Source organism: Heptranchias perlo, chromosome 12 (assembly GCF_035084215.1).
Source record: "Heptranchias perlo isolate sHepPer1 chromosome 12, sHepPer1.hap1, whole genome shotgun sequence".
NCBI lineage: Eukaryota > Metazoa > Chordata > Chondrichthyes > Hexanchiformes > Hexanchidae > Heptranchias > Heptranchias perlo.
Genome location: NC_090336.1, coordinates 32,457,742 through 32,485,027, shown reverse-complemented (window position 1 = coordinate 32,485,027; position 27,286 = coordinate 32,457,742). Strand labels below are relative to the sequence as shown.

The following is a 27,286-nucleotide window of genomic DNA, read 5'->3' as shown; positions in this document are numbered from 1 at the left end:
TCGTGTTTAACTTAACTCTGCTTCTTATCCTTTTTAGTATTGTTAATGTTCCTTTATTCAGATACCAACATAGACAAATGTTTTATATTTTAACACATTACTACAGAAGATCTCTTTTGCAAAGGCTCTATTCATAAATTCACTGACTATTATGTAACTGAGCTATACCAGCCAGGAAGATCTTGGGTTTATTCACTAATCTGTACTGATCTCAGCTGGTGCAGGGTGCTATAGTTGGTCACAGCACCCTTGGGCTACAAGGAAGATATGAGTTTCTGATCATTACCCAGTGTCTCCTGATATAAAGTGCATGTATGAGGATATTGGATAAGAACAGGAACAGGCTGGTCTATGATTCCCCTCACAGCTGAATAGCCTGTCGTCACTTGCCCTGAATTTGCTCGATGTCAGTTACGCCATAGTTATGTTGGTTTTGCGCCAGAAAGTCACGCTGTTCACCAGGAGAGTGAATAACATGCAAATTTCCTTGGGTAGTTAATATAAATATTCTTGGTCTATTTCTGGTGTAGCTTGGTGTCGAAACTGTGTGGTCACATGGGCAATATCCATCAAATCACTTGACGACATCTCCGTCTACTGGGCCCACTGGGAAGCAGGCAGAAGAAGCACAATTGGCTTCTCTGATGAAGACATCCAAGCCCCCCTCCAAGAGGTACAAGACAGGAACCTCACACTCCTGGGTTTGTCTTTCTTTCAGCAAGCCAGACACCATCACCAGTTGTGCCACCTTCTGGGATTTGGTACTGACATTGAATATCAACACCCTCACACCCGGGACTAATTAACGGTGCAGAAAGAAGTGAAAGCACTTCATGAGCGAGGCAAGTGTAGCATGTTATCCACATTCTCCCTTTCCTCTCTGGGCAACACCACACTCTTCGCCCTCTTAAAGAAACACTCACACTACTAAACTTTCAAGCTACACTCTGGGTAAAGCACCTACAACTCTTCTACACAAACCAACTGCCTTGCATAACCCCAAAAACATCTTCCTCCAAGCTAACATCCTCACCCCCTCTCCCCCACCCCACCCCCCCAGTCTTTCACTTCACCTCTCCTATCACAATTGCCACACACTGCTTAAATGACACACTTATCCACACACGCACAATCTTCCACCCCCTTAGCTTGTGAAAGAAGAAATGTTGGCTTTGAAATATACTGAGTAGTTGTATTCTGATTTGTTACTTATAAACATTACAGTAAGTCAGGAATTGGACCATTCAGTAGGTTCGGACTTCTTCATACAGGTGAGGCCCCTGCTGGGTCAAAGAGATCTGCTTTGATGCCATCTGGAAAGTTGCGTAGAAGAAGGGTACGGCTGAGGTGCTGCCACTGCAGATGATCAGTTGATTAAGATTTCCTTCTGAATATGTCCTCTGGTGCTCCTTGCAGTGGCGAGTGAGGACATGGCCTGGGTTGCACATAGATGAGCTGGACGTCCTGGGAATGGGATCCCCTTCCTATTCACATATGTCAGTGGCTGCTCCGTTGGCACCTTAACTACTGCGTGATGCCATCACGGCACCCTGAACCCTGGGGAACCCAGCTTTCCTGTAGATGTCCCTGGATCTGTGCCTCTGCTGCCTGGGGATGATGCCGAAGTGGATGAATTCAGTGGTTCTATGAAACAAGATATCCATCACCTGTTGTATGCGTGCTCGGACAGCTACCTGCTTAATGTTGGACAGATGCCCTATGGCTGTCTGGAAGGTTCCGGAGCTGTAAAAGTTGAGGGCTGGTGTCACTTTAATTGCCACTGACAAAGCAGTTGTGGCAGTGGAGCGAGTCTGCAAATCTTCATGATGAGGCACAGCCATCAGATGTAGAGCTTCCTGGAGAGGTCCATGTGGGACCGGTGTGGTTTGTTTACGTGTTGAGAAGGGAAGTATCTGGTGGGCTGCTGTCCTTAACCATGCTGCCTGGACACGCTGCTGCTGCAACTCGTCCATTATGATGGCATTGAACGATGTGCCCATGGGGAAAGCCATTCGTTGTCTGAAGTCGATCTGAGTATGGGTTTGGGGTGGAGGAGGTCGGGGTCTCAAAACTTTAGTCTGGGGAGAGAGGAAAGCACTACAATAAAATTAAGCGTACGTGTCAGTGATTGAAAAATGTGAAGGAACAGGCTAAGAAAAGTTCATTGGATGTCTCTAATCAGTAAGTGAAATTGATGTCCTCACCAACTCCTCACTTGTCTGAAGCGATAAGGGGAGCTGTTAGACCGATTTGTTTGTGTTTGGTTGCAAACTTATATTGATTGCAGGAGTGGCCTAAACCCATGAAACGTCTGTGCTCTTGAACAGTGCAGCTATGCAAATGAACCTTGAGGGGATTTGATGGACATAAGATTTGCACTGTTCAAAAGATCAAGGAAACTTGTGTTTAGTGCAACAACGACATAAATGTACCCAAATGTGCTAAAACGCAAATTTCCTCGATCTTTTCAGCCCAGTAATGGTGTAACAATTGCATAAATGTTGAAGATTAGCGAGGAAATTCAGGGCCATTGTCTAATCTCACAAATAAAGAATGGACACTTAAGAACATTTATGGAGGGTTGCTTGAACCCATGTAACTGTGCACAATATGAGTCAGTGCCATCAGAAAAAGGGGGGGGAGGCGCGGTGGGGGGGACTTGGAAGGACCAAAAAACACTACTGCAGTGACAGCATTAATTCTGTTTTGTTTTATAACTTCCTGGTATTCTTTTTCTAGCATGCATCTGATAGAAGTGGATTCTGTGCGGCGTTGGATGGAGGACTTGAGATTGATGGCAGAATGTGAGTGCATGTGCATTCTTCAATCAAAACCCATCAGTGTGGATGGTGATGGACACAACGAGCTTGTCATCACACCTCAGCAAAATTTACAAGACAGCTTGCAGGCCCTGTTGAAGAGAGCGTGGACCATCACCACAGAGCTGTCCAAGATTTTCCACAAATTAGACAAAAATAGGTGGCAACGGATCCACAGCACTGCAGTGAGGGTGAACTGTCATGTCAGGTCATTGATAAATGAATACAACAGTTATACTGAAAATGCTTCAGCAGAGATACAACAGGTAACATTGACCAGACCAAATTTAGTTGTGAATTAAGATTCAAGACTTAAACTGTAAAATTATGAAATATTTTTTTAAAATTCTATTTATTTAACTACAGAAACAATATTTGTTTTAGATATCTCATTGTTCAGTTATACTTTGAATCTTTATACTACTTTGAGATGAAGCTAATGGTGATAATGGCACAATTATTCAATTTAAGGGGAGAGCTGCAACATATTTTCTGACCATAGTTGGATTTAAGTGGAGAAATTGGTTTTCATTCAAGCTTGTGTATATGGGAGGAATTTAAGCAGTTTTCAGCCTGGTTGCCAATTGGAGTGCCTCACTTTGGTGGGATCCTTCATCTTGATGTAGTGTAGTTTCATTTGTTATGCATCCCATTATAAGTATGACAAATGAAATTGCATTTGAAATTTTGCATTCCATGTCTCTTTTGTATTGTGCTCTGAATAGTTGGGGGTGATTAAATATTTCTTTAATATTTATGTACATTCATGTGTATCTGAAAGAGACTACAAAAGCAAGATTAATAGAGAAAGGTTTACCATAATGGACGGAAGTCTTGGAAGATCTATGCCACCAATAGAATTAGGAGGGGAGGTCTCGACGGAAAGTTCTGAATATATATAAGCAGGAACTCTTTGGTAATGAGAATTACTGTTGAAGATATATTTAGTGAAGAAGGAAGGATACAAGTTAGGCTAATATTTTCTTAAATTTTGGATGTTTAATTTTCACAATAAACATCCACCCTGAATCATGGAACAGTCTGTTCAGTAATTGTTGGTAAGAACTGGTTCAGTTTGTCTCTCATAATAATTTGTATTAATTTTGTTCTGAACTTTTATTGTGTATGTCGAGCCATCCCAGAGTCATGCAAGGAATTTTAAAGCAGATTATTTGACTTTTGCTTTGCCTAAAAATGCCTGTTTTCCAACAGTCTGCTTGTTCAAAAATTTTGGCATGGCCGATTCTATGAAATTACTTTGGTGATGAATAAAAGTTGTTTTCATAGAATCATAGAAGTTTACAACATGGAAACAGGCCCTTCGGCCCAACATGTCCATGTCGCCCAGTTTATACCACTAAGCTAGTCCCACTTGGCCCATATCCCTCTATACCCATCTTACCCATGTAATTGTCCAAATGCTTTTTAAAAGACAAAATTGTACCCGCCTCTACTACTGCCTCTGGCAGCTCGTTCCAGACACTCACCACCCTTTGAGTGAAAACATTTCCCCTCTGGACCCTTTCGTAGCTCTCCCCTCTCACCTTAAATCTATGTCCCCTCGTTATAGACTCCCCTACCTTTGGGAAAAGATTTTGACTATCTACCTTATCTATGCCCCTCATTATTTTATAGACTTCTATAAGATCACCCCTAAACCTCCTACTCTCCAGGGAAAAAAGTCTCAGTCTATCCAACCTCTCCCTATAAGTCAAACCATCAAGTCCAGGTAGCATCCTAGTAAATCTTTTCTGCACTCTTTCTAGTTTAATAATATCCTTTCTATAATAGGGTGACCAGAACTGTACACAGTATTCCAAGTGTGGCCTTACTAATGTCTTGTACAACTTCAACAAGACATCCCAACTCCTGTATTCAATGTTCTGACCAATGAAACCAAGCATGCTGAATGCCTTCTTCACCACCCAATCCATCTGTGACTCCACTTTCAAGGAGCTATGAACCTGTACTCCTAGATCTCTTTGTTCTATAACTCTCCCCAACGCCCTACCATTAAAGGAGTAGGTCCTGGCCCGATTCGATCTACCAAAATGCATCACCTCACATTTATCTAAATTAAACTCCATCTGCCATTCATCGGCCCACTGGCCCAATTTATCAAGATCCCGTTGCAATCCTAGATTTAACCACTCCCATGCTAATTGAGGTAGACCGAGAAACTACAGAGGAAGAAAAAAGTTAACAAATGCGGAAAAACAACATAGTATCCATTAGAGCCAGCCAGATTTATAGTGGACAGTTAGAGACCCTAATTCTTCCCCCCCCCCACAACCCTGGCCATGACACAAGCCATTGGGTATGAATGGAGCAATACTGACAGCAATCAAGACCATTGTATGGTTCAGACTACCTGATCATGTTGATCCAAGAAGGCCAGACTAAGAAATCAAGAGGAGACGCTGAATGTTTTTTTTATTGTTTATCTTGTTGTTCAAGAGAACAAAACGGTTGAGAGAATAATAAAACGGATAGTATGGACAACTTCAGAAACATCTTGATCAGTAGTTGTATCGTCAATGAACACATCACTGAAACTGATGAATTATAAGGCATTTCTTTGTAATGTAGAACCAGCTTATTGAAAAATCAAAATTAATTTAATATGGTTGGAGGGTGACATTCTATGATTTTTTTTAATCTGCTGAAATAACTGAGCAGAGCTCTTAACGGGTTAATCTAAGTGTGGACCACACATTCTGGCCATCTAATTGGTTATTAAACAATACATTTTCATTCAATCATTGCGATCTTGGATATTACACTGTCAGGTTAAATTGTCAGAATGGAAAAAGAGAAAGCTGGAGAAGGCTATTTGAGCTGTTTATGAATATTAGAAGGTGCATAGCAAAATACTGCAAAGAGAACCAAGAACAAAGTGTTTGGAACAAGCCAGTGACTGTAACAAAAAGTGTCACTTAGAGTACTGGTTTGTAGAGAAGTGACAACTGAGAGTCTAGAATAATAGTCTGAAATATCACACTTGTGTGCTTTGAGCAGTCGTGTTACTGGGTTTCTTCCTTTCCATTGTTTTTGCTGTCAATCCTCCATGCTTTATATTTGCATGTTCCTGTCCATTTTTCCCCATATGTATGTTTGTATTTTTTTGTTTCTCTGGTAATATTTTCTTTGTATCCATTCATGCCATCCCATTTTCTCTTCCCTGCTTTTGTCTTGCCCTCCCCCTATATATATATATATATATGTTTTAAATTTCTGATTTTTGTAGAAGTATTAGGTTGATTTTACTTTTAATTTTGATATCCAGCTATATTTAATCTCATAGCAGATCAAGCTGCTCTTCAGATTCCTAATGAACTTTTCTTTGGAACTGTATTTTTGTGGAAAATGTCAATTTTCAACGTGCTTTGTATATTCTATAAAGATTGTAGGCAATTTTATGTTGTAATTATCTACAGTGAGTATAAGGTCACAAAAATTGACTCATTTGGTTCAAGTAAGCTTATTCCTCTGATATTCTAACTCTCCTAGTGTGCATTCTTAGTTGTTTTAAATGCCCCTAAGGTCTACAGGACTAATTCCATACTCAACTGTGTCAGTTTCAGATTGGATATAGAGGGAATTGGGCAAGCAGGTCTTGGGCATATTTTGCACTCAACTCCTTTGGCACATGATTTTCTATTCAGCTGCATTTCATGGGCGAATGCCTGCCCACATTTCATGGAATCATACCATCGTACCTGTGCCAGCTCTTTGAAAGAACTATCCAATTAGTCCCACTCCCCTGCTCTTTCCCCATAGTCCTGCCAGTTTTTTCCCATTCAAGTATTTATGCAATAGCCATAGCCTCTTTTTTGACCCCTTATTGGTCCTGGGTATTTTTCTGTTCTTTTTCCTCTCCCAAGAGATTACATGGCTGCGGGGCTTTAGGAGGTGTCTGGCCATGATGATCCGGCCATCATGAGTGTGGGGCAAGCTTGATGGACTAGCAGGTCTTTTCCTGTCCGTCATTTTTGTATATTGCACACAAAAAGATTTAAATGAATCCACAACACAATTTTCCTGCTTTTGTATCAGGAGTAGACATTTTGCCTTCACATCCCTTTTTGACTGAGCACAAAGAAGCTCCATGTATGATGTTTAACAGATAGACAATGCACTTGTTCTTTCCACATTCACTGGCATGTCCTTCTTTTCCCAGGGTGCTATGCTTTGTTGGTAGGATAAGGCTTTTACCCTGTGGCCCATTAAATGTGACAAACACCCAACACTAAGCATGCTGCTCACACCACATATCTGCAGGTGGCATGTTGATATGTTCATATAGGTGGCTGCTGCTCTAACCCCTTGGATCATGTACATCTCTCAGATTAGTGATTGCAACATCTTTGTTTGCAGGACAAGGTTGCACATAACACAAGATAATTACGGATGAGGAAGGTCATTTAGCCCATCTTGATGTATCATAGTAACATATTGGAGGAAATTTCCTCCAACTAAATATTGGGAAGGCTGAGCCATTGTCTTCAGTCCCCGCCACAAACTCCATTCCCTAGCCACTGACTCCATCCCTCTCCCTGGCCACTGTCTGAGCTGAATCAGACCATTCGCAATCTTGACGTCCTATTTGACCCTGAGATGAGCTTCCGGCCACATATCCTCTCCATCACCAAGACCACCTACTTTGACTCCCATAACATTGCCTGTCTCCGCTCCTGCTGCTGAAACCCTCATCCATGCCTTTGTTACCTCCTAGACTTGACTATTCCAATGCTCTCCTGGCTGGCCTCCCATCTTCCACCCTCCAGAAACTTGAGTTCATCCAAAACTCTGCTGCCCATATCCTAACATGATTTTAAAATTCTCATCCTTGTTTTCAAATCCCTTCATGGCCTCACCCCTCCCTGTCTCTGTAACCTCCTCCAGCCCTACAATTCCATTTTAATCGCTCCACCATTGGCGGCTGTGCCTTCAGCTGCCTAGGCCCCAAGCTCTGGAATTCCCTCCCTAAACCTCTCCACCTCTCTCTCCTCCTTTAAGATGCTCCTTAAAACCTACCTCTTTGTCCAAGCTTTTAGTCACCTGTCCTAATATCTCCTTATGTGGCTCAGTGTCAAATTTTGTTTGATAATCGCTCCTGTGAAGCGCCTTGGGATGTTTTACCATGTTAAAGGACCTATATAAATGCAAGTTGTTGTTGAACATTCTGTCTGAAGGTGAATTTCCTGATATCAGTCCTAAATTTACCTTTTACTAATTTGAACCTGTGTCCTCTCCTTCTGTGCTTTACATTTGCCCACATTAAATTTCATCGGTCATTGTTCTGCCTATTTAGATCTTTTGCCCAAATCATTCTGTAGCTTCTGAGCTGCTTTCCTTTGATTGCATTGCCCTCCTACTTTGTTATCACCTGCAAATTTGACCACTTCGAGTTTCAGAACTTCTCATTTATGTAAATTGGAAACATTAGTGGTCCCAACACTGAGCCCTGGGGCACCCACTCAATACTCCCCACTCCACCCACTGAGTACTCCCCACTCCACCCACTCTGACATAGCTCCTCTAATGAGTACTCGTTTTCTACCGTTCAGCCAGTTCTTATCCATTCCCAAATTTTAATCTGAATTCCCACGGCTTTAAGTTTAACTAATCGATTTTTGTGCATAACTTCATCAAAAGCCTTTTGGATGTCTAGGTACACCACATCATAGGGTTTTCCTCAATCCGTTTCGGTTGTCACTTCTCAAAGGAAATTGGTCAGGCAGGATCTTCTCCTCCTGAATCTATGTTTACTGCTGTTCACAAAGCTGTTGTTCGACAGATAAACTTCAAGTTCATTCCTGATAACTATTCCCATTATTTTACACTAGGCATGTATTCCCTGGAATATAAAAGGTTAAGGGGTGATTTGTTTGAAGTTTTTAGGATTTTGAAAGGAATTGATAGGGTGCATAGAGAGAAACCTTTTCCACTGGTGGGGAAGTCTAGGACAAAGGGACCTAACCTTAAAATCAGAGCTAGGTCATTCAGGAGAGAAGTTAGGAAACACTTCTTCAAGCAAATGGTGGTAGAAGTGTGGAGCTCTCTCCCACAAAAGCAGTAGATGTTAGCTCAATTAATAATTTTAAATCTGAGATCGCTAGATTTTTGTTAGCCCAAGGGTATGAAGGGATATGGAGTCAAGGTGGGTAAATGGAGGTAGGAAACAGGTCAGCCATGATCTCATTGAATGGCGGAACAGGCTTAAGGGGCTGAATGGCCGCCTTCTGTTCCTATGTTCCGATGTACACAGCATGGAAGTTAGACCAATGGGTCTATAGTTGCTTGTGTCTGTTTTCTCATCCTTTTTAATATGGGCATCACATTAGCCTGATTCCAATCAACTGGAGGAGTAACTGCATTTCTCAGGTCTGAAGCTTTCATTTTTTTTAAGATAGAGACACTTTGATAACTATTAATGCTTTCTTGTTCAAAAATACCATTTTTATTTCCTTCTATACAAATAATTTTAAATATTAAATAGAAACTGCAGTATTAAATAGAAACTAGGGACACCATCTAGTTATTGTGGAGTGAGGCGGGAGAGGGGTGGAGAAACCCAGCACCTCCCCCATCCCCCACCCAGCCACATTCGCTGGATTTTTCTGGCATCTAGATCTACCCGCAGTGGCGTGGGCACCCACTGTCGGCAGGCAAATTGAAGAATCTCCCCCTGGCCCTGGAAAGCCTTCCAGGGTTTTCACCGGAGGTTTCCAGCATGTGTATCTCGGCACTTACACTGAGATGTGCCCATTTGCAGGTTCGCAAGAACCTGGTTAACATATTCATTGCTCACTAGCATTGAAAAATACAGTTAGGAAGACAACATCACAACCGTAGGTTGATGTGAAACACTTGTAGATAAACAGAGTCGTGACACAATCTTGCATTTTTGAAAATCATAAGTTTGACACTTGCTGCAGAATTAGCACTATATAGAGCTAGAAAAGAGGGTATGAATTCAAAGATGAGACAGGTAATTTAATAATGTGACAGATTCTACTCCAACCATTCAGTCATTTCAGGGAAAGGAAAGCACTGTGGAAGTTCGCGTTGTTCTGTAATAAAGTTACTTTGTTGATGGCAATGCTCATAGTTAGCTGAATGCATCCAAACCTAATCAATCTCATCAAAGGGGTCATCTATCCGAAATCATACTTGATTATTTCAATCCATATCTGACTGGCTAAACCAGAGAATATTGTTTGTTTACACAGGTTCCTTCACAGTGTTACTTTATAGTTAACTCAAAATGAAATTTCCTGTTTAATTGGGTGTCAAAATCAGTGTAACTGGAAAGGTGTGAATACCTTATCAAGATAAGACTTAGTTTCCATGCAATTTTTTTCTGTAATATGTGTCTGTTCGCACACTGTTCGTTGAGGACTATCTTCAACGAGATCGTTCTTTATATCAAAGGAAAAGACTCCCTCGCAATCCATGGACCCTCAGGGTCTTCAATCATCTATTCACCTCGCCTGCTTTATGCAAGGGGGGAATGGGAACTCTGGGAGGCCATTTAACATAATGGATTAAGTGACTGTTTGTAAGAACTGGTTGAGGAGTATCAACTAGAATTATAAATGTTACCTTTGTTTTTGAACAGACAATCCTATTTTACTGTTTTTTGCCTACTTTTGCTTTTGTCTATAAATAAATATAAACTTTATCTATAAATAAATATGGACAGCTGGAATTAGTCTGTATGCCGTGGTATTAGTGGGTTATTTTTCCACCTTCTGAGATTACAGGAGAATATGGAGGACAACGCATATATTCTTCAATATGTGATTAACCATGATTTGGGGTGAATTGTGAGACCTGGGCTACATCATTCCATTTAGGGCAGATAATCAAGATGCAGATTTGAGTTCATTAGACACTGAGCCTGCTCATGGAAATTGCCCATGAACACCAGAAAGGTGTTAGAAAAAGAGCCTGAATTGTAACAACCACTTAATTTGTTCAAATAGAAAATAAAGTGAATATAAACTTTTTGAAATGTTTGCAAAAGAACCTCATAATTCTTGACTCAAAAGGAAACAGAGGAATAGAGTTTTTTACCAAGGCAAGAGGGAGATATAAATGGTCTGAGTGAGTCTTGAGTACCGTTTGGCGCTGCTGACGTAGACCAATTTAACCTCCTCTAAAATAATTTAGTCATCATTGATACTTCCCTGAAATACAAATCAATGTAGCACAAAAGAAGGGGTTAAGCAAATCATACAGTGCATTGTGCATTTTATGTATACCATGTGATTTGCAAGTGTTGTTGATCTGGAAAAGTGTTATAGAATCATAGAATCATAGAAGTTTACAACATGGAAACAGGCCCTTCGGCCCAACATGTCCATGTCGCCCAGTTATGTTGTGTAATCATTCATATATGGATTGAATTTAATTAATACGCTAGTTTGTGATGTCACTGGGCTATCTACGAGGCAGGCTGGTCATAAATTTAGGGTAAAACTGTCACAATTTTTACAGCTTTTGCAGTGAAGGGGACAGCTGATACATATTAATAGACCTTAAAAAATTTATAGAGATTTTTTTCAGTAAAGTCTGATGTTGAAGACCAAAGTTGGAGGAGGAATGCTATATTCTTGATGCTGGCATCAAATAGCTACTAATACCATTTACAGAATTAGATCTTGTCTGAAAGTGAGAGAATAAGAGGGGTGTGCTGTAAAGTTCTATCTGATTTTACTAATTTGATTTTTTTGGACAGATTAACAGATAGCATTCCATAGATTTTTTTTTTGGTTAAAATGAGGTCAGCTCTGACAGCTGAAAATTACTGCTCTCTGCTGGACATGAGGGAATATTTAAATGATATCTAGAACATATTGGCTCTTAATCTACCAAGGTACAACAAGATGTAACATATGATAGTAAGATTTAAGGGTCTCAGAGATTGCACAAAGATCAGTCAAGTCATTTGGCCAAGCTTGCTCATCCTTCCATGGAATCATCAAAGAGACAGTTAGATGTTGCTTCCCTGTTGTTACACCTAGCTGACTGTTGAGTGATTCCAGGGATTTTGCCTCCACTATACTATCCAGAAAATAATTACAGGTATTGATTACTCATTGCCTGATGAACTGCTTCCTGACACTAGTTCTGGACTTTCCTTTTGCTAATTTATATCGAAGTTCCCTTGTCCTGCAGTCATTTGTTTAATTTAAGATAGTGCTCCATAAGAATATAAGAACATAAGAAATAGGAGCAGGAGTAGGCCAATCGGCCCCTCGAGCCTGCTCCGCCATTCAGTAAGATCATGGCTGATCTGATCCTAACCTCAAATCTAAATTCATGTCCAGTTTCCTGCCCGCTCCCCGTAACCCCTAATTCCCCTTACTTCTAGGAAACTGTCTATTTCTGTTTTAAATTTATTTAATGATGTAGCTTCCACATTTACCTTTTATATTTGTGTTTACTTTATTCATCTCCTTTCAGGGCTGAGCTGTCTGAGATGTTCTGGCATGTCCTTATGACTCAGTTTTCTGACATTCCGTCTCCAGGGCTTGGATTTTTTTGTGCCTTGGAGACTAGTACTCAAGGTGTGACCAGAGCACTGTGCAGTTTCAGTATAATAGCCTCAATCTTGCACTGTATCAGTTTAGCAATATAGCTTAGCATTATGTTAGCTTTATTGATTGTTGCTTTGCAATGACTGTATGCACTAAGTGTGGAGTCTACTGTAACTTCCAGATTTCTTTCAGTCTCACCTAGCTGGTTAAATACCATTAATTGAATACGTTTGACTCCCATTCTTTCTTCTAATGTGTAATCCCTTGCATTTATTTGTATTGAATTTAATTTGCCATAGTTCTTCCACTCGCAAATTTTACCAGTTTGCCCCTAAATTTAGTATAATCTGTAAATTTGACCAGATTATACTTTGTTTCTGATTGCAGATATTCTATGCAGAACATGAACAATGGGAGCTCCAGCATCAAATCTCTGAGGCACTTGACAAGCCTCACTCCCTATGAATTGAAATGTGACCTTATGTGCAAAGTAATCTTGGATAGTATACCCCCAGTGAAGAGTGAACCTTTTTGCCGTTAAGATATGCATTTACAATAGAACAGATCCCGCAGTACTCTTCTGATCTCTCCGACTAATCTCCGTCAAATATTAACGGACTATAGGACTTAGAACAAAAGCTACAAATCAGTTTGTTGAGAAGCATGATTGAAACAAAACAGATTTTAGCTAGATTATAATACTTCATGTAACTCTGTGTTTCTTCCAAAACAATAAAAGTCAAGAAACTTTACGCAATCTCTGCAAAACTTTAAGCAAATTGCTCCAAGCACTATAGTTTATGAGCTTTTACATAAGAAATAAACCCTATAAAGTCTTTAGTTTTCACCGATCTAGAAAAACAAGTGCTACCACCCTGGATTATATGTTCCTCTTTCCCTTTGATGTTAAAGTGATGCAAAGGAAGATGGGCTGATATTATTCACAATTAACCAAAGCTGAGCCATTGAAAAACACTTCTGCAATGACAGGTCTATCAATCAAATTAAGTTTCACAAGCATTTGGGTGATCTCCCTGAAACGAGACAATCAATTTACATTTGTTCAGGTCATAGCCAAACTACAAGAGTCTTGCTTGCAAGACCCTGATGGGATCATTTCAAAGGCCATAGCTGAAAGTATGTGTGATTTAAAAACTCGCTGATCAATGTTAATTATTGCTGTCATATGGGTGGACTTTGTACCTCCCACCACATGTTAAGTAATCCATATAAATAGAGATCAGATCATTCCCTTTGAAGCAGCATCCACATGCTAGCCCGTGATGTAGATTTCCTCTGCCCTCCTCACATGGGCAAACTGTTGTCAGCCAACAGCCACAAAAAAATTAGAACAACATAGAGAGAAACTGTGTTCCCATTGGCAGAAGGGTCGAGAACCAGAGGGGACAGAATTAAGATGATTGGCAAAAGAACCAAAGGCGACATGAGGAAAAATGTTTTTACGCAGCGAGTGGTTATGATCTGGAATGCACTGCCTGGATGGGTGGTGGAGGCAGATTCAATCATGGCTTTCAAAAGGGAATTAGGAAAGAAAAAAATTTGCAGGGCTACGGGGAACTGGCGGGGGAGTGGGACTAGCTGGATTGCTCTTGCAGAGAGCTGGCACGGACTCGATGGGCTGAATGGTCTCCTTCTGTGCTGTAACCATTCTATGATTCCAACAAGACATTGGACTGGTTAAAATCCATTTAAATATATAATATGTAGATTCTTCAGATCTGAAATGGGGCAGATTTCTGATCTGTCACATTCTAATCCATTTCTGAATGTTATCATGGATACCCACTGCCTTAAGCTAGTGTAATAGTCTTTCATGCAGAACTTTATCAAAAGCTTATTGGAAGTCTAAGTACACTGTCATTGTCCACTTTGGAAATCACTTGCTCTAAAATGTCAAGGATCTTCCACTTATGAAACAGTGTTCACACCTTTTTACTATTTTCAAATAGGTAATCTTCTAGTTTCTGTTAATTGATTCTATTATTTTACCAGTTACTGATGTAGACTAATCGAACTGCAATTATCACTGCTTGTTTTGGTGCCTTTTCTGAAGATAGATAAGTGAGAAATAAAACCAGAGAAAGAAATTAGGAAAAATGAGCAAGGTTATAGAAAGATATGTTGGGCTAGAAATTGGGCCATGTTGCAGCCGTTGTTTCGGCGCTACATGGCCTCCTGAAGTGCCATGGTGGCGTCATTGTGCACGCACGTTTCCAGCGTGACGTGCGCCGGATGCCATCTTGGTATAGGTATTAGCACATGCGCAAACACCGAACGCCAGCAGCATGTAAGTAGGGAGAGAATGCGTACAATCAGTGTGCAATGCTGATTTAAAGTGATAGACACCATTTTGAACTTTAATGCTCAACTCAACGCATAGTCTTAACCACGGACACCTGGAGGATCCCCACCAGCACTATATAAAGGGATCATGCAGGTGTTGCAGGTTAGTTGCTGGATTATTGCTTCCGGCTGCTGGTGGAATAGGAAGTGTTTTTTTGAAACTCCCTGTAGTTACCGAGAGTTGCTTGAGTACACTTGAGAGTACTGCCTTACGGCTCGGAAAGTTACAACTGTGGTTGAACAACATTCCTGACAACTATGGATGGTCTGCTAGGGCTCCCGCTGGGCATTCAGCAGGACTGGGTGCATGCAGAGGGGCCACGCATAGCAGGTCAAGCTACGAGGAGACGGAGAATGAGGAGGCGCAGGGCACTGAGCAGGAGGCCGTATCCAGTGAGGGCCTTCAGGGACCAATTCTCTTACCTCAACATGAGTGAGGAGCATTGCATCTAGTTCACCAAGGAGGCCGTGACACAGATCTGCAGCCTCACAGAAGGGCAAGGACAGCATTGCCTGTGGCTGTGAAGGGAACCGTGGCGCTGAACTTCTACGGCTCAGGATCATTTCAGGCCTCTGCTGGCGACATGTGCAACATCTGAGTGTGCAGTGCACTGCAGCATAAGGGAGGTCACAGAAGCACTGTACAAGATGAGGAACAGGTTCATCACCTTCCCTCTTGAAAGAGACAAGCAGAATGAGCGAGCACAGGGGTTTGCTTGCATTACTGGCTTCCCCATGGTGCAGGGTGCCATTGACTGCACACGCAATGCTCTGCGTGCCCTGCATATCAACTCGGTCATCTTCGTCATCCGAAAGAGCTTCCACTCGCTGAACGTGCAGCTGGTGTGCAACGACATGCATCAAATCATGGAGGTCGATGCCTGCTACCCTGGGAGCAGTCACAACGCCTTCCTCATGCGGCTCCAACATGCCAGCTTTCTTTCACCCGACTCGGCAAGTCAAAGGCTGGCTACTGGGTGACAAGGGCTATTCCCTCACGCCGTGGCTCGTGACTCAGGTCAGGAACTCACGCACACGTACAGAGCAGGCCTACAATGTGAGCCATGCTGCCACACGCAACGTCGTGGAGCACACCATAGGTCTCCTGAAACAATGCTTCCGCTGCCTGGACTGTTCTGGAGGAGCCCTGCAGTACTCCCCTGAGCGGGTGGGAAGATTCGTGGTGGTCTGCTGCATGCTGCACAACCTCGCCATCATGAGGGACCATCCCTTTCCACCGATGTTTGGAGAAGACCCTGAGTCAGAGATGGAGGAGGAGAAGGAAGAGGCTGATGAGGGGGAGGAGCCGGAGGAGGAAGTGGAGGAAGATGCAAGGGTGCAACAGGGAACACTCACCTTATCTGCAAGGGCTCTGCATGTTCGCCTGATCCGTGCCCGCTATCAATAATGTCAAAAATATCCCTGAGCTCACCAACAGTCCAACACTCCCCACCTGTCCGCTCCCACATGAACATCAAATCACCCTCCATTTGATTACACTTTGGTTTCCCCCTCTGCTCATCGTACAAATAAAAACCACCACCAAATGCAAATTCAAAGTCACACTTATCAATTAACAAATAAAATTGTGGAAACAGAACAGAACTATACACCCCTGTGCATTCCCTTAGTGCCTGTTGTTCGCGTGCCTTTACCTATCCTAGTGCTCCTATGAGGTGCATCCCCAATGGCTGGAGCATGGGTGGTGGGAGGCTGCTGGCCTTCAATGGAGGAGCGTGCAGATGGCCTTGGAGGACGACCTCCAGCAGCTCCAGGCCGGGATGGCCCGACTTCAGACTGCACCATCTCAGCATGGACTGCAGCAGTCTGGCCTGGCTGGCCCCTAGGCAACAACAAGAGCACTGGTGGAGTGGCAGGGGTGGGAGCAGGAAGGCTGTCGTCCTGGGGCAACGCCTCAGCATTCCCGGTGATCAGCTGGAGAATGGATTGCTGGAGTGCTGTGTCATTCTGGAAGCCCCATTCCACAGTGGTCCCCAGAGCCATGTTGGCGGCAGGCTGATCTTCCATTGCAGCAGTCTCAGCTTCCATTGCAGCAGTCTGAGCAGCAACCGTAGTTTTCAGACCTTTGATCACATTGGTTTGTGCTGCAATGGAAGCCGCGACATCGGCCATCAGGCGCTGTGTCATGGTGTGCTGATGGAGGTGACCACCCGTTCCACTTTGGAAATGATGGGCTCCAAGCTTTGCGCAAAACCCTGTGTCAAGTTGGAGTCTGACTCCCCCTTGTCATTGTGCGCAGGTTTTCTGGCAGGCTTTCCAGTGCCCCAAGCATTTGGTGGTGTACACCCATCAGCCGTCTTCTGTAGCCTGACCCATCGAAGTCCTCATCTGATTCCTCTGCAGCAGTACTAGTGAGTGACCTTGCCTTCCAGCGAGCTGGCACCTGTGGTATCTGTTTTCCCCGCCCTGGCTTCTGCGCACTTGTGCCCGGTGTCTCACTACGTGCAGATCCCTCCTCTAACCTAGCCTCTAAAGGACGCGCAGTGTCAGTATCTGAGTTGGTGGATGCGAGTGTCTGATCGAGTGGTGGTGTGCCTTCAGTGTCCCTCTCTTCCTTCTCCTCCTCCTCCTCCTCGGATGGTGCCGTCACATGTTCTTGGGTATCTGCAATGACGAGGGAAACAGGTTGAGTTGTGGAGCAGGGAGAGGAGCAAGTAAGACGTGCGTGCCGACAGCATCTGCAGCATGTGAGCTGGAAAAGATTCTGGGAGGAGGGAGATGTGGGAAATGAGAAGGAGCATCAGATATGCAGAGACCCCCTTCCTTGGGACCTCCAGCGGGCATATTGTCATGGCTGCAGCGACGGCCCGCCCAATGATCCAAAGCACAGTCTCTTCCAAGGGGGTGAGGACGTGTAGGTGTGCCTGTCTCCCTCAGGTCTCTCCTGCTGACTGTCATACGCCACCTTCTCCTGCAAGACAGAGGACAGTGTGTCAGTGAGTATCCTGCAAGGTTTCTGGTGATGTGGCTGTCATGGTTAAATAGCTGCCTGTGTGTGACCTCTGAGTGGTGGTTGTGTGGCCTGCAAGTGTGGTACTATGTGCGGGTGAGATGCAGCATGCCGAGTGCAGCATTGCATATGAATGGGTACTGTTTGGTGGCGGTTGGGTGATCGGGGGTGTAATGCATGGAGCAGTGGTGCAGTTGGTAGGATGTGCCACTTGACACTTGGATTCACTCACCTTGACTGCTCGTGTCAAATCGTTGAACTTCTTTCGGCACTGCACCCACGTGTGTGGTGCAATGCTCCTGGTGTTCACTTCCTGGGCCACAGCCTCCCAATGCCTGCGGTGCTGGAGTCTGGTGGGTCTCCTGCCACCTGGCCCTCCTTTCATCCACCCCCTCCACCTGGGTCTCCAATGCATCCTTGGAGAAGCATGGGGCCCGATCTCGTGTTGGTCCTGCCATCCTTCCAGCCATCTTTCCCTCCTCCCAGTGGACTGTGCATGTCCCATTTAAAATGCGCACCTGCACCTTAAAGAGGTTAGGGTTAGGGTTAGGGTTAAAGAGGTGCAGGCTGCCGATGACGTGCGCTGAGCACGCCCCATTTCGGTCTTCCTCATTCTCCGGGCAGTTTCTCTGCCACGCAAGTAGCGCTGGCTGCATGGAGCTATGATGCTAATTAGCACAAAATTCACATGCTGCCTGCGTAGAGGCCATCGGACACGGAGTAAAAGCGGATTGTGCTACCCACATCCGATAACAGGCCGTATCCACCACAGGTTCTTTTGACGTGATTTAGGATAACTGGCCTTACAATTATTGCATCCAATGTACCTAAAATCAATTAAATTAAAATAGTTGAAACTTATCACACATTTACAGTTTAGAAAATAATAATGCTTGTAATAATTTCCCAAACAGGGTAATGAAGGCAAGGCTCTAAATACAGCTGCATGCTGTAATGAGAGAATTGGGGTACTGGAGGGATAAACTTCAATGGGCTGAAAGGCTTATTCTAACATTCTTCTGTTGCCTGCTTCGGTGCAGTAGTAATGATATTGTGCTCGTATGATTAGAATGGACAATGAAGACCATCTAGAATTCCTATTCTAGAGGCTTGGTTATGGTAGTACATTTCTGTACAACACACCCAACAGACTTCAAATTTTGTCTGATAATGCTCCTGTGAAGCTTGGGACGTTTTACTACGTTAAAGGCTCTATATAAGTGTAAGTTGTTGTTCTGAGTGGAACTTGGAACAATTTATTTTCTTGAGTGTAATTTAGGAACATAGGAACAGGAGTAGGCCATTCAGCCCCTCGTGCCTGCTCCGCCATTTGATAAGATCATGGCAGATCTGTGATCTAACTCTATATACCTGCCTTTGGCCCATATCCCTTAATACCTTTGGTTGCCAAAAAGCTATCTATCTCGCATTTAAATTTAGCAATTGAGCTAGTATTAGTTTAAGTCACTGTTGCTGAGCTGCTATATACTTTCTTAATGGATCATAAATGGATCCCATTTATCTTACTATCTTATCTTAGTAAAAATGATAATTAATTTAATATACAGCACATCCAAATCAGGGAGCAAAGTTCTGTATCTGAAGGAATAATTAAATAACTTATAACAGGAATTGATTGGCAAGATTGTGTTTTGTCTTGCTTTGTTTTCTTTTCATTTCTCTGGTGTATGAAAAGCTTGAAATCTCACTCCAAAATTACTTTAGACATGAATTTTTAAGTACTAATAAATAATATTTATGTTGAACTTGGGAATACAGAAATGCAAACAGAATTTCAAATACAAATTTTCTGCTGTTGGTGGAAAGGACAATTAATTATATGCTTCAAAAGGTCGGATGTTCTGTTGTCAACATCGTAGACTTCAATTCAGTAGCTTCTCGGGCCACGGCCTGCCTCCATAGTAATTGTCTATCGTTTGAAGGAAGAAAATGATTCAACATATATTTTAATTAAGTGAATGACATAGCATTAAAAAACAACTAATATGGTATTAAAATTTGAAACAAATTTACATCGGAGCTTGTCGTACAGTATCCTCTCACTGACTATATTGGAAATTTTTTGGAAGATGTGCAACAGAATTATACTGCAATCTCTTTTCCTCAATTTTTCTCTCATTTTCTCTCCTTCCCTCCTAAAGACAGGGTACAGCTTTATGAATGCCAGAAGCCCTCTTCTACCTTGCCAGTCTTTGTATATGAGCCTAGACCGTGAATGTCAGCTTGCTGTTCATCTGTGGAGGGTATCACAACTGAGTCGGATTTGCCTCCCCTAACATGGATACAAATGCATTTTTCAGCAAGCCACTCAGTAGTGTCAGACGCATGAATCCTGGCTGATTTTCTGCCCTTCTTTAGCCAAGTGGTGCTGAGGTCAATTAATTAGATCGACTTGCCCTGGTTGAGAACGCCTAAATCGCAATGAAACTTGGAAACTTTCTAGTCTGTATGGCTGAGACCCATACTGGGTCATGGACTTCACAGGGATTCTGTAGTTGCCTGAACAATAAGCTTAGCTGGCACACTTGAAGAAGAAAGCCATGTAACTTTTTTCGATACAAATCTTTTAGCTACTCTAATATTAATTGAAGTTTATTGTAATTTATTTTTTTCCTCTACTACCCCAGCAGTGTGCCTGAACCATAACTGCAAAAGAGCACTCTCTGGTGGACTCAATGTGATATTTTCTTTCTAACAGCAAACGTTACGACTTCTCTGAATAAGGCTGCCAATTTAGTGCCATATACGATTGAATTATGGATGATTTTATGCTGGAGGACTCTTCCACACTGGGAACTGGCTGGAGATTGTACAAGCTCATTTCACTTAGAAGTCTTACCGTCAGCAGAAAGGGGAGACATTCATTCCAGTCTGACTTTGATTTGTAACCAGATTGTCTCGACAGCGAGAATTGTTTTAAGAAAGAAAATTATGCTAAATGATATATCCCACTACCATACATATAACTTAATCTGTTTTAAATAAGAAACAAAACTGAGACCAATATCTCGTGGCAGATTATGCAAGTTGTAATTTCTGTAACTCCATTATTAGATTAGCAGAGATAAAGCTGAGCACTTTTCAAAATACAATAATGGAATGTCTAAAGCCCAACAAATATGAATAGAATTCAACTGTAATACGATATTCCTATTGCATTGCCAATTGTGATGTGTTCTTTTCTTTTTCTCTGCAGTTTGAAAAGATTTTAATAGAGAAATGCACTGACCTGACTACAATAACTGAAAGGTAAATTTCTGTTCTCCCTAACCTGCATTGTAATCCTCTATTTTGAACTCTTTCATTGTTTGACTTCTTGAATGTGACATTTCTGCTTTGTTGCTCATTATTAAAGGTCTTATGTCAGATATAAATTGAACAAAAAGTGATTGTGCCAGCCTCAGACTTCATTTGGCAGCTGAAAGACATTATTTTTCTATTAATGCAATTCAGTCTGTATCAGAGTTTTAATTTTGTCATAAACCTGAGAGTAGCTCCAGAGCCTTTTCAAATTAAATCATTCAGAAACTCATTTAGAAATTTGTCCATGAACCCATAAATTTGATTCCTTTATGAATGCTAAAGTTTGGAAATTAGCCCCCAAAGCAGTAGTTGACATTAATTATTGCATATTTATACCATGGTTATCGCGTCGAGAGCTATGTGGTAGTACCAGCACTATTCTTTAACAAAGCTGCTGCAAGTATTCTGGCATGAGCTCCAACACGCGATCTTTCAAACATCACTCACAGCATTGTGGCGCTGAAGACCTATGCACCATAGCTAGCCACTCCTTTAGCCAAACAGTTCCAGTATAGTTTTGACATTGGAATCTACCTGACAATGTGGAAAATTGTCCAGGTATATCCTATCCACAAAAAACAGGATAACTCTGACTCAGTCAATTAGCATTCTGTCAGCCTCCTTCCAATCATCGGAGAAGTGAGTCACCAACAGTGCCATCAAGTGACACCTATTCATCAATAACCTGCTCACTTTAGGTTCCGTCAGAACAATTCGGCTCCAGACTTCTTCACAGCCTTGATGCAGCCAAGGAAGCAAGAATTGAATGTTGAGGAGAGGTGTAAATAGCTGCCCTCAACATCAAGGCAGCATTCAAGAGTTTAGGATCAGGGATCCTGAGCAAAACTGAGATCATGGCGGAGTGAAAGGGAAAACCCTGCAGTGGCTGGTGTCATACCTGACAAAGAAAGATGGTTGTATTTTGGGAGGCCAGCCATCACCAGTGACCTCGGCCCAACGATCATCAACTGCTTCATCAATGACCCTCCCTTCGTCATAAGGTCAGGCGTGGAGCTGTTCACCAATAGATCCTCAGTGTTGAGCTCTATTCACAACTGATAATGAAGCAGCCCATGCCAGCCTAAAGCAGAACCTGGGTAACATCCAGGTTTGAGCTGACAAGTGGCAGAACACATAAATGCCACTTAATGGCCATCTTGAACAAGAGAAAACACAGCTGTCTCCTTTTTTTTATTCGTTCATGGGATGTGGGCGTCGCTGGCAAGGCCAGCATTTATTGTCCATCCCTAATTGCCCTTGAGAAGGTGGTGGTGAGCCGCCTTCTTGAACCGCTGCAGTCCGTGTGGTCTCCTCTTAGCCATCAGCGGCATCACCATCACCGAAGTTACCCACCATCAAATCTTTGGGGTACAATTTCAAAATTTGCAGACGACACAAAATAGGGGGGTGTAATTAATACAAAGGAAAAATGCGTCAAAATGCAAGAGGACAGTAATAAACTTGCAGAATGGGCATGTAATTGGCAAATGAATTTCAATATAGATAAATGTGAGGTACTGCATTTTGGTAGGAAGAATAAGGAGGCCTCATACTGCTTGGATAATAAGAATCTAAACGTGATAGGGCAGCATAGGGATCTAATCACTAAAAGTAATGACCCAGGTTAATAAGGCCATAAAGAAGGCAAATCAAGCACTAGGGTTCATTTCTAGAGGGATAGAGTTGAAAAGTAAAGCAGTTATGTTAAACTTGTGTAGAACCTTGGTTAGACCACACTTGTGCACAGTTCTGGTCTCCATATTATAGAAATGATATAGAGGCATTGGAGAGGGTGCAAAAAATATTCACAAGGATGATACCAGTACTGAGAGGGTATCCTTATCAGGAAAGGCTGAACAGACTAGGGCTCTTTTCTCTGGAAAAGAGAAGGCTGAGTGGTGACTTGATAGAGGTCTTGAAGATAATGAAAGGGTTTGATAGGGTAGATGTAGAGAAAATGTTTCTACTTGTATGTGAGTGCAAAACTAGAGGTCATGAATATAAAATAGTCACTAATAAATCCAATAGGGAATTCAGGAGAAACTTCTTTACCCAAAGAGTGGTAATAATGTGGAACACACTACCACAAGGAGAGTTGAGGCAAATAGTATAGATGCACTTAAGGGGAAGCTAGACAAGCACATGAGGGAGAAAGAAATGGAAGGGTATCCTAATAGGGTTAGATGAAGTAGGGAGGCAGAAGGCTCTTGTGGAGCATCAATGCTGACAAAGACCAGATGGGCTGAATGGCCTGTTTCTGTGCTATACTTTCGATGTATCTCGATGTAACTATTGACCAGAAGTTTAACTGAACCAGTCACCTCAAAACCGTGGTTACAGGAGCAGGACAGCATAATTTGCGCCAAGTAGCTCACCTCCTGACCCCTGAAAGTCACTTCACCATCTAAAAGGCTCAAGTCAAAAATAGAAAATTACCTACAGCTTGAACATTTACAATCATGGAATATACATCTGACTCAACACTCAAATCTACAGGTCTGAAAAAAAATTAGTCTGAAAAAATACTTAAGACAAAATATGAAAATTTACAAAGCTGAAAATATTCCAACTCTCTACAAATCATTCCTTGGCCACTTTTCAATTTGTTTGTGGTTCAGGTATATGTTAAAAAAAAAATCACATAGCATTGCTTGAAGAAGAGCAAGAGGTCCTTCTAGTGTCTTGGTCAATCATTCTTCCTCAGCCAGAATGACTATAGACATTAACTGGCTATTCTCCTCATTGCTATTTGTGGGATGTTGCTGGAGTGACACAGTTTGCCATTATAACTGTCACTGCATTTCAAATAATGAATTGTGTTTGAAGCATTTTGAAACATTGTGAAACATTTTAAGATGTTTAGAAGTATTAAGATGATATATAAAAGCAAGTATTATCATCATCATTAACCCTTCTGCACTGTGGATGAGTGGCCTTACCTTGCGTACTCGGGTACAGTAGCATAGTGGTTATGTTACTGGACTAGTAATCCAGAGGCCTGGGCTAAAATCCAGAGTCATGAGTTCAAATCCCGCCACGGCAGCTGGCAAATTTAAATTCAATTAATTAAATAAAATCTGGAATTAAAATACTAGTATCAGTAATGATGGCCATGAAACTACCGGATTGTCATAAAAACCCATCTGGTTCACTAATGCCCTTTAGGGAAGGAAACCTGCCGTCCTTACCCGGTCTGGCCTATATGTGACTCCAGACCCACAGCAATGTGGTTGATTCTTAATTGCCCTCTGAATTTTTAAAATTTTTTAATTCGTTCACGGGATGTGGGCGTCGCTGGCAAGGCCGGCATTTATTGCCCATCCCTAGCAAGCCACTCAGTTGTAAAATCTCGCTACGAAAAGTCATAATAAGAATAAAACCGGACGGACCACGAGGCACCGGACACGACAACGGCAAACCAAGCCCAGTCGACCCTGCAAGGTCCTCCTCACGAACATCTGGGGACTTGTGCCAAAATTGGGAGAGCTGTCCCACAGACTAGTCAAGCAACAGCCTGACATAGCCATACTCACAGAATCATACCTTTCAGCCAACGTCCCAGACTCTTCCATCACCATCCCTGGGTATGTCCTGTCCCACCGGCAGGACAGACCCACCAGAGGTGGCGGTACAGTGATATATATTCAGGAGGGAGTGGCCCTGGGAGTCCTCAACATTGACTCTGGACCCCATGAAATCTCATGGCATCAGGTCAAACATGGGCAAGGAAACCTCCTGCTGATCACTACCTACCGCCCTCCCTCAGCTGATGAATCAGTCCTCCTCCATGTTGAGCACCACTTGGAGGAAGCACTGAGGGTAGCAAGGGCACAGAATGTACTCTGGGTGGGAGACTTCAATGTCCATCACCAAGAGTGGCTCGGTAGCACCACTACTGACCGAGCTGGCCGAGTCCTGAAGGACATAGCTGCTAGACTGGGCCTGCGGCAGGTGGTGAGCGAACCAACATGAGGGAAAAACTTACTTGACCTCGTCCTCACCAATCTACCTGTCGCAAATGCATCTGTCCACGACAGTATTGGTAGGAGTGACCACCGCACAGTCCTCGTGGAAATGAAGTCCTGTCTTCGCACTGAGGACACCATCCAACGTGCTGTGTGGCACTACCACCGTGCTAAATGGGATAGATTCAGAACAGATCTAGCAGCTCAAAACTGGGCATCCATGAGGCGCTGTGGGCCAGCAGCAGCAGAATTGTATTCCAGCACAATCTGTAACCTCATGGCCCGGCATATTCCTCAATCTACCATTAGCAACAAGCCAGGGGATCAACCCTGGTTCAATGAGGAGTGTAGAAGAGCGTGCCAGGAGCAGCACCAGGCGTACCTAAAAATGAGGTGCCAACCTGGTGAAGCTACATCTCAGGACTACATGCATGCTAAACAGCGGAAGCAACATTCTATAAGACAGAGCTAAGCGATTCCACAACCAACGGATCAGATCAAAGCTCTGCAGTCCTGCCACATCCAGTCGTGAATGGTGGTGGACAATGAAACAACTAACGGGAGGAGGAGGCTCTGCAAACATCCCCATCCTCAATGATGGCGGAGTCCAGCACGTGAGTGCAAAAGACAAGGCTGAAGCGTTTGCAAGCATCTTCAGCCAGAAGTGCCGAGTGGATGATCCATCTCGGCCTCCTCCCGATATCCCCACCATCACGGAAGCCAGTCTTCGGCCAATTTGATTCACTCCACGTGATCTCAAGAAACAGCTGAGTGCACTGGATACAGCAAAGGCTATGGGCCCCGATAACATTCCAGCTGTAGTGCTGAAGACTTGTGCTCCAGAACTAGCTGCGCCTCTAGCCAAGCTGTTCCAGTACAGCTACAACACTGGCATCTACCCGACAATGTGGAAAATTGCCCAGGTATGTCCTGTCCACAAAAAGCAGGACAAATCTAATCCGGCCAATTACCGCCCCATCAGTCCACTCTCAATCACCAGCAAAGTGATGGAAGGTGTCGTCGACAGTGCTATCAAGCGGCACTTACTCACCAATAACCTGCTCACCGATGCTCAGTTTGGGTTCCGCCAGGACTACTCGGCTCCAGACCTCATTACAGCCTTGGTCCAAATATGGACAAAAGAGCTGAATTCCAGAGGTGAGGTGAGAGTGACTGCCCTTGACATCAAGGCAGCATTTGACCGAGTGTGGCACCAAGGAGCCCTCGTAAAATTGAAGTCAATGGGAATCGGGGGGAAAATTCTCCAGTGGCTGGAGTCATACCTAGCACAAAGGAAGATAGTCGTGGTTGTTGGAGGCCAATCATCTCAGCCCCAGGACATTGCTGCAGGAGCTCCTCAGGGAAGTGTCCTCGGCCCAACCATCTTCAGCTGCTTCATCAATGACCTTCCCTCCATCATAAGGTCAGAAATGGGGATGTTCACTGATGACTGCACAGTGTTCAGTTCCATTCGCAACCTCTCAAATAATGAAGCAGTCCGAGCCCGCATGCAGCAAGACCTGGACAACATCCAGGCTTGGGCTCATAAGTGGCAAGTAACATTCGCGCCAGATAAGTGCCAGGCAATGACCATCTCCAACAAGAGAGAGTCTAACCACCTCCCCTTGACATTCAACGGCATTACCATCACCGAATCCCCCACCATCAACATCCTGGGGGTCGCCATTGACCAGAAACTTAACTGGACCAGTCACATAAATACTGTGGCTACGAGAGCAGGTCAGAGGCTGGGTATTCTGCGGCGAGTGACTCACCTCCTGACTCCCCAAAGCCTTTCCACCATCTACAAGGCACAAGTCAGGAGTGTGATGGAATACTCTCCACTTGCCTGGATGAGTGCAGCTCCAACAACACTCAAGAAGCTCGACACCATCCAAGATAAAGCAGCCCGCTTGATTGGCACCCCATCCACCACTCTAAACATTCACTCCCTTCACCACCGGTGCACAGTGGCTGCAGTGTGTACCATCCACAGGATGCACTGCAGCAACTCGCCAAGGCTTCTTTGACAGCACCTCCCAAACCCGCGACCTCTACCACCTAGAAGGACAAGAGCAGCAGGCACATGGGAACAACACCACCTGCACGTTCCCCTCCAGGTCACACACCATCCCGACTTGGAAATATATCGCCGTTCCTTCATTGTCGCTGGGTCAAAATCCTGGAACTCCACTTCCTGACAGCACTGTGGGAGAACCGTCACCACACGGACTGCAGCGGTTCAAGAAGGCGGCTCACCACCACCTTCTCGAGGGCAATTAGGGATGGGCAATA

General features: G+C 43.4%; 1 protein-coding gene across 1 annotated transcript in view; it reads left to right on the top strand.

Moving 5' to 3' along the window:
* The first annotated feature begins 2,740 nt into the window (after positions 1-2,740).
* The window catches only part of LOC137327706 (protein inscuteable homolog), a 190,514-nt gene continuing 165,968 nt past the window's right edge, over positions 2,741-27,286 (top strand). Inside the window, exons 1-2 of the mRNA XM_067993505.1 lie at positions 2,741-3,085; positions 20,920-20,972. Of these exons, the coding sequence (XP_067849606.1) occupies positions 2,741-3,085; positions 20,920-20,972 (398 nt within the window). The remainder of the gene's footprint in view (positions 3,086-20,919; positions 20,973-27,286) is intronic.